Below are 7,512 nucleotides of genomic sequence, written 5' to 3'. Positions count from 1 at the left end.
CTCCCGTGGGACTGACAGGCTAAGACAGACAAAGCCGAGGATGTGGAATTCTGGCGCCATGTCCTGTCCACTGGGAAAGAATTCTCTGCCTCAGACCATGCTGCTATTTTTGCTGAGCTTTCAGGTTCTCAACATCCCTGTCTTGAAGGCCAATGAAGAAACAGACAGATCTACTAATTTCATTCCCACAGTGGAATTTGCTGTCAACACATTCAATCAGAAAAGTCAGGATGAGTATGCCTACAGGATGAAACATATCATGAGTTCCTGGAGGGAGATGGTAAGTGACCACATCCTTGCCTATCTTGTCAGGATGTACCTACTAGTCAGTGAAGGATGGGAGAAGGCAGTCCACCTTTTGCAATTTATACATAACCTAATTCAGTCAGTTTCAATGTTTAACATATGTTTTCCTTACAAACTTTTAAAATTTTAGATAAATTCTTGTCTTCATACAAAAAACACATGTCATTTTTGATTTGACACACTGTTTAAATGAGAATTTTAGCTTGGGTATGTCTTTCAAAAGATTCTTAAATTATATTTCATTCATTCATTCTCTCTCTCTCTCTCTCTCTCTCTCTGTCTCTGTGTGTGTGTGTGTGTGTGTGTGTGTGTGTGTGTGTGTGTGTGTGCGCATACACGATTGTCAGAGAACAAACTGGGGAGTCAGTAATCTCTTTCCACCATGTATATATTGGATATTGTGTTCAGGCTGTCAGGCTTGGTGGTAAGTGCCTTTATCTGATGAACCATTTCATTGGCCCCAGAACAGATACTTCTAAGCAAATAACCTAGTAAGAAGAAGATTTACATAAAACATGCTGATAAATAAAGCTAAAAATATATTAAAGACACATTTTTTCCCCAAAGATAGTTGGTAAAAACTGAGAGAGTAGAATAAAGATAAACAAAAAAGTTGGGTGCACATGGAGCACAGAGAAATCCACTAACTCTCTTGAGAGCTCCAGGCAGTTCCTCCTCTCAATTCCATTTTGCCTTGGGATCCTGGCTGACCCACTCTGCCCACCCAACACATTAGAGCTTGTCTGTTATTCTATAATGCTCCTGTGGAGTAGAGTCAGGATGGTAATGCTCACCTCCAACTTTGCAATTTTAGCTGTGGGGGAATGGCATTCCATCCCCCCTTTCCCTGGCAAGAAAAAAGCAGAGGGACTCTAGCCCTGCCCAGTGCTGAGGTCTCTGAGATCTCCATGCAGCTCCTGACTGATCTTCTAAAGCACACACTGTAAAACAAACAAGGCTTCTCTTGAAACACTGTGCTGGGATGTGCTTATACTGCAAGTGTTTGACTTGTAGTTCAGTTGAGAAAGTATCTCGAAATATGGCTCCATGTATTGGGGCTGACTCTCCAGCAAACACTGGTAGAGCAGCCACCCTCCCAAAACATGTCCTGTGACTCTGGGAATGGAGATATAGAGGGTCAGATATTTTCAGAGAGTCTGGTCTTCTGTCATCGAATGGAGGCTACAAAGTCTAGAGATAATAGTATGGACTCATCTTGACATCTCTGCTTTCTAACAGGTACCTGCTCTTGAATCTTAGCTCTCTAATCTAGAAACTATTACCCTGGCTTCTGTCTTCAGGCCTCTAGGAACTCCAAACGGAGAAGATTCTGGGTCTCTTCCTATAATTGAGTGCAGTCACATAGCCCCTTACATGGCAAGTGGGTCTACTAATTTTAATTTTTTTCTGTTTACAGGTAGATTTTCCAGCCGTGTTTTCCATGAGGCTTCAGCTGCGTAGAACTATATGCAAGAAATTTGAGGAGAGTCTCGACATTTGCCCCTTTCAGGAGGGCCATGCTTTGAATAATGTAAGGCAGGACACCAACCCTTTTAATTTTTATAGCTGTGGGTGCTGCAGGGAGACAGGGTGGGGTATAAGAACAAGTGACAGAGCCATGCCTAGAGACCTGAGGATGTGCAGGTGCTAAGCTCTTTGGGACTCTGTAAGCCACAATGTGGAGGTGACAGGCATCCTAGTGAGGCACATACAGAGCCTAACCAACCTGAATTCTCAACACTACCCACTAATTCACTGTAGCTGCTCTCTAGATTCCACAGCCTTGCAATGCTTGTATTTCTTTTGACCCTGTGTTCTGGATATACAAAGGCTTGCCCATTGCCTCATCTTCATTTTCCTCCATTGGCTTCAGCAGAAGAAGTCCGGTAGGCTCTAACATAACTTTTGCCTGAATATGTAGCTCTTAGGGTCCAACTCTGACACAATGTCTGAAAGTGAAAGTTGAGGAGGAGCCCCACTCTCATCCCTTCTCCGACTTGCCTTGGGGCACTTGTTCTTGGGGAATCAGGACAAGGTAAAGCTTGACTGTGAGGTCAACCCCATCTAGCATCAGTTGAACATCTTCTCAGAGGCTTCGCTAACACATTATCTGATAGGCTAAATCTAAAGGTGGCTGGTTCTAGTTTCATTTATCTTGCCTTGTTAAAATACCCTGACAAAAAAGCATCTCTTTGGAGAAAAGGTTTATTTTATTCACAACTCCAATTATGTTCACCATATCAGAGACCTCAAGGCAGCAGAGACTTTAAGGCAGCTAGTCATATGACATCCATTGTTGATGCTGATTTTCTCCTCTAGGCTCCAAACTCCTGGAATAATGACTCTGAGACTCAATTATATTTACAAAAACCTTGGCCATAAGCTTTGGTAGGTTCCTTGATTAGATCACAACTAAATATCCCTGTATATTCTAATCTAATTTCTGCCATGTGGCTAGTTACCTCTACTCAGCTCTCATGTATCTATTCTCCTTCATGTCCTGAGGAGACTCCTCCTACACCTGGCTCTATCCCAGAATCTTCTCTGCCTACTGGATATCCTGCTTTCTAGTCTACCCTTTCCTATACGCTTTTAATGACAGATGGTGTATCAATACAGTACACAAGAAATTCTCTCTGCAATCCATAGTCAGAAATAAAGAAAACTGAGTATATGCAGGTTTTTAGTACTTAGCTCACTTTCCCCACTCTCATATATTTCAGGTTCCAAAACCAGGAAATGATGCCACCAACTATAGGCTGAGTCTTTCCATAATTAATATAATCAAGACAACTCCCCATTGACATTCTCACTGGCCAACCTGATCTAGGTCATCTCTCACTGAGATGTTCTTCCCAGGTGATTCTAAATTGTATTAGGTTGGCAATTAAAACTAATTAACTATCACAGTGGGTAATCTTGACAGAATGCTTTCTACCATTACTGTTAGGTATGTGAATTACACAAGAGCATCCTAGATATTCCTCTAGAGGTCTCTACTGAGGGGAAGTTGCATCAAGTACCCTTGGGTTTCCATGGTGCTTCAGATCAAGACACAAGTCAAGATTCTTGAAGGGTTCACTGAGCAGTCTGAAGACACTTGTCTCCTTCTACTACCTCCTGGTCTATGGAAGGGAAAGGGTGAAATGTAGGCTGTTCAGTGTACAAGACACAAACTTTCTCATCCTCTTTTTTCACTGTCTTTTTTTACTATTTTTCCTCAGACCTTCACCTGCCTGTTCACTGTCGGTATCTACCCCTGGGTAACAGAATTCAAGCTTTTCAAGAGTGAGTGCTCATAGTTCCTCTGACTGGAGTCATCCACAGACTGGCCGTGTATTTTTCTGCATTCACGAAGGGGTTATCCTTAGCAGAACCTCTGTGCTCATGTTCCTTGTTTTGCAACATTGTGTAGTATCAAGACTGGACATATGGATAATAGCCAGGAAAAATGTATATTGCTGTTGTTTCATCATTTAGAATAGCTCATTAAATATTGCATTTCTGAACATGTTCTGTGTGTGATTTTAGAGGAAGTACCATGGGCCAGTGGTGGGGACAATTTGAGTTTCTAAAATGTTTCCCACATTTTGATGCTCCTGAGGCAGTCACAGAAGACATAAGTAAGTAAGCTGTATAAGAACTGTTGCCACACAATTCCAGAAGTACAATGGTGACTGTGGTCACCTAGGTCACTAAATATTCAAGATAGGGCCCAGGTTTTTGACACTCTTACCTCAGCACATGTGTTCAGCCTCTGATTTCTAGAAAGAAGCTTGCATGATTCCCTGGTTTTTTAAAAAAGTAACAAGTTGTGTTTATATTTACTAAATAATTACTTGTTCCTTGATTTTTCAATCAGTCAAGATATCTATAAAATAGCTAAGAATGTTGAATGTGAAAACCTCAATTCCCGAGACTAATAGCAGAGGACATTTTAATGCTTACTAAAACTCATTGGGTTGTTGGCTGGAGAGATGGCTCAGCAGTTAAAAACATGTACTGCTCTTGCAAAGAACCTGAATTCAAATCCTAGGGCCCTCTTCTGGACTCTGTGTGCACTTGCACCCATGTATGCACATGGTTCAAAGACATCTTGTTCTTTTTAATTGATGTTTTTTTATTACATTTATTTTTATGCATATGGATTTTATCCAAATGTATATCTGTATGCCATTCTGTGTGCCTGGTCCCTGGGGAGGTCAGATCCCATAGCACTGGAGTTACACATGATTGTGAGACATCATGTGGGTGCTTGGAATCGAACTCAGGTCCTCTGGATTTGCAGCCAGTACTCTTTACTATTTTTTTATGTTAAATATTATTGTTTTTTTATTATATAAAATATTAACTCTTCATATATAAATTTGACTTAAGGATAACATTTTTAAAAATAATTTATTTTTTCTCAAATCATAATTCATTCACACAGGGGTTATAAACACAGAAAGGCAGGATGTGGGGAAGGGAATGACACTGGAGTGTGGGTGTTCAGGGGGAATGCAGATATCTTTCAGAGCCAGGTATCGGCTGGGTGAAGGTTCAGGGGACAAGTCACTATGACTCTGCCTATGACTCGCTTATCCTTATCTAAGTTGGTATTGTCTACCAAGGCTACCTATTTATAAGGTCTATGACTACTCAGGCTTGTAAATTTCCACAAAAACTGCCTGTTTACATTAGCTTATAGCCATCTGTTTTAATGTTTTTCCACTGAGACCCAAGACTTGGTGTTAGTATACATGTATGAGAGGCCTATTGCTGATTTTAGGCCAATGGCTGATTTTAGGCCTTCAGTGTATAAGCAGGGCTGCCCCTGACATTTCCTCCCTTCTCTAAGTAAAGAAAGGCTGTGGAGATTCTAATCTTGCGAAGGCGGGGATAGAGGCCTGAACTCCAGTAATTGAAGAGGACTTTGTAATGGCTTCGGTCCCCCTTTCATTGTCCAGTGAGGTGTGAGGGCCATACCCATCCTGATGTCTTTTTCCTGGAGAGGGGATACTTTTGACATCAACCCCTATGCAGTCAGGCTTGTCCTCAGGGAACCCAGATAGATATTTTTTTCTTTCATTTATATTCCCTTGCAGTGCTTAGCCTCGAAGCCTAAGCAAGAATTCAGAACGCCTGTACTCTTTACTATTTTGCAGCCATCATCTCTCTAGCCCGGACAAAAACAATTTGAATTGTTATTGGTTCTTGTGATTCCATGGCAAAGAAGCTTTCTATAGCCATAGAAACTTTGTCCAAGGCAATGCCAAGGACAACAGGTTTTAGTGGCATAAGCCAGTACCACTAAGCATTTGTGATCTCTCAGACATGAGAATATGCAAGATAAACTTAGAAAGCCTTGGAACCCCTTTAGCAAAGAGTCTATGTCTACTTGCAGTATGAACTATGATACTTTCCAAAACCAGTGAACTAGTGACCCTACCCACTACATGCTATGATTCAGTAGGGACTGTCAACATTAACAGAGTCACCTCCATGGTGTTTGTGATCCTGTGATGCCCCTCTCATCTCCCTTAGCTGACTTTATATGTAGAATGTAGATATAGACCATGTATGATCAAGAAAGATGGTTGTGTTTCAAAAAGACCTGCTACTGATGGTCATACTGTTAGAATCCCAAATCCACATTGTTACTTTCTTCCTATTTATTGAGAAATGGAGATAATCATTGGAACAGTCTATTATTAAATTTTCTAAATTAAACTAATCATTCTAAAGAGTTCCAACAGATGGTTCCTGTACCTTCGGAGTCACAGGTTGCCAGGAAAGAATCACTAGAATTTTTTTTTTTTAAGATTTATTTATTTCATGTATGTGAGTACACTGTCACTGTCTTCAGACGCACCAGAAGAGGGCATCAGATCGCTGTTACAGATGGTTGTGAGACATCATGTGGTTGCTGGGAATTGAACTGAAGACCTCTTGAAGAGCAGTCAGCGCTCTTAACCACTGAGCCATCTCTCCAGCCCAGGAGTTTTTATACAATATCCCATTATCAAACCATTGCAGGTCACAAGCTATTCGCAGATAGGGTATTTGTGTTATTGTCAAATTATTTCTTTTAACTTTCTTAGTTTCTAGAAATATTCAATCAAATCTCAATCAATCTCTCTCTCTCTCTCTCTGTCTCTCTCTCTCTGTCTCTCTCTCTCTCGTTTTCGAGACAGGGTTTTTCTGTGTAGCCCTGGTTGTCCTGGAACTTACTCTGTAGACCAGGCTGGCCTCGAACTAAGAAATCCTCCTGCCTCTGCTTCCCAAGTGCTGAGATTAAAGGTGTGCGCCACCACTGCCCTGCCAGTCTCTCTCTTTTGTTTGCTGTTAGATTTAAACAATGGATTGTCTAATTGAATAAACACTATTATGGAGGGAACTAGAGTGTCTTGAAAATTAGGAAGGGCTTTGGGTTGAATGGGGGCATTTTTGTATTCAATCATGCTTCTTGTTGAGGGCATGAGTGTGAAACTCCAAGCATAGCACTGGCCTACCATTTAATATAGAAACAAGCAGAAGTTAAGAAGAAAGGGGGCAAGTGTTTCATGAGGGTACTGGACAGAACGTTTGTTCTATAATCTTGAGTAGTGGTTCATGTCTAGGATATTCTCTGCTTCTAGGGAAAAATAAAATCTTTCTTCAGTATTGCCTTGAGGTAGGTCGTCAATGAACGTCAGTACTGAGAATCTTCAGGGCTCTCTTGAGTGGAGAGATGAGAGCCAAGGGCTTATGTTCCTGAAGTTTTGCTTTAGTGTGAGTGGTGAGAAGAACTCAATGTAGCCTATTCAAGTGGTTTGGTTTATTTTTTTATTTTGGTTTATTTTTTTATTTTGGTTTATTTTTACTAGGCCATGCCCATAACTCTTTTACAGTGGTTTTTAAGTTCAAGTTTTCCAATATGTTCTTTCATGTGCAGTCTCCAGGTTCTAGATCATGAAAGGTTTAGCAGCTGATGAAAACACAGAAAAGCTCCTTTGATCAGGTGTATATATGGTCTAGCAAAGGTATTAAAGCCTGCAGTTTGTAAGGCTGAGCCCAATTATGTATTGGATGCAACCTAATTTTAAATGGGACATCTTTAAGGAGATGCTCAATAAAGATAAGGGAACTCAACATGGAAATCAATGAGACCTGCTATGGGAGGGAGCTCACCCATGGCTTCCAACTGCATCAAGAGAGCACTGAGCACAGTGGGCTCTGTGGGAG

At 41.0% G+C, this 7,512-nt stretch overlaps 1 protein-coding gene across 2 annotated transcripts; it reads left to right on the top strand.

The window, feature by feature from the left end:
- LOC114609550 (cystatin-9-like) lies at positions 1-3,815 on the top strand. 2 transcript variants are annotated; one of them, XM_028753912.1, is made up of 3 exons: positions 1-280; positions 1,724-1,837; positions 3,531-3,815. In XM_028753912.1, exons 1-3 carry the CDS (start codon positions 41-43, stop codon positions 3,606-3,608), a joined length of 432 nt encoding a protein of 143 aa, XP_028609745.1. In that variant the 5' UTR covers positions 1-40; the 3' UTR covers positions 3,609-3,815. The 2 variants fall into 2 exon arrangements, with proteins under 2 accessions (XP_028609745.1, XP_028609737.1); XM_028753904.1 differs by having other exon boundaries at positions 1-284; positions 1,728-1,837.
- Positions 3,816-7,512: the final 3,697 nt, after the last annotated feature.

Source organism: Grammomys surdaster, unplaced genomic scaffold (assembly GCF_004785775.1).
Source record: "Grammomys surdaster isolate TR1022 unplaced genomic scaffold, NIH_TR_1.0 129, whole genome shotgun sequence".
Classification (NCBI taxonomy): Eukaryota; Metazoa; Chordata; class Mammalia; order Rodentia; family Muridae; genus Grammomys; species Grammomys surdaster.
Note: the sequence above shows the minus strand (reverse complement) of the source record. Positions and strands in the feature narration are given on the sequence as shown.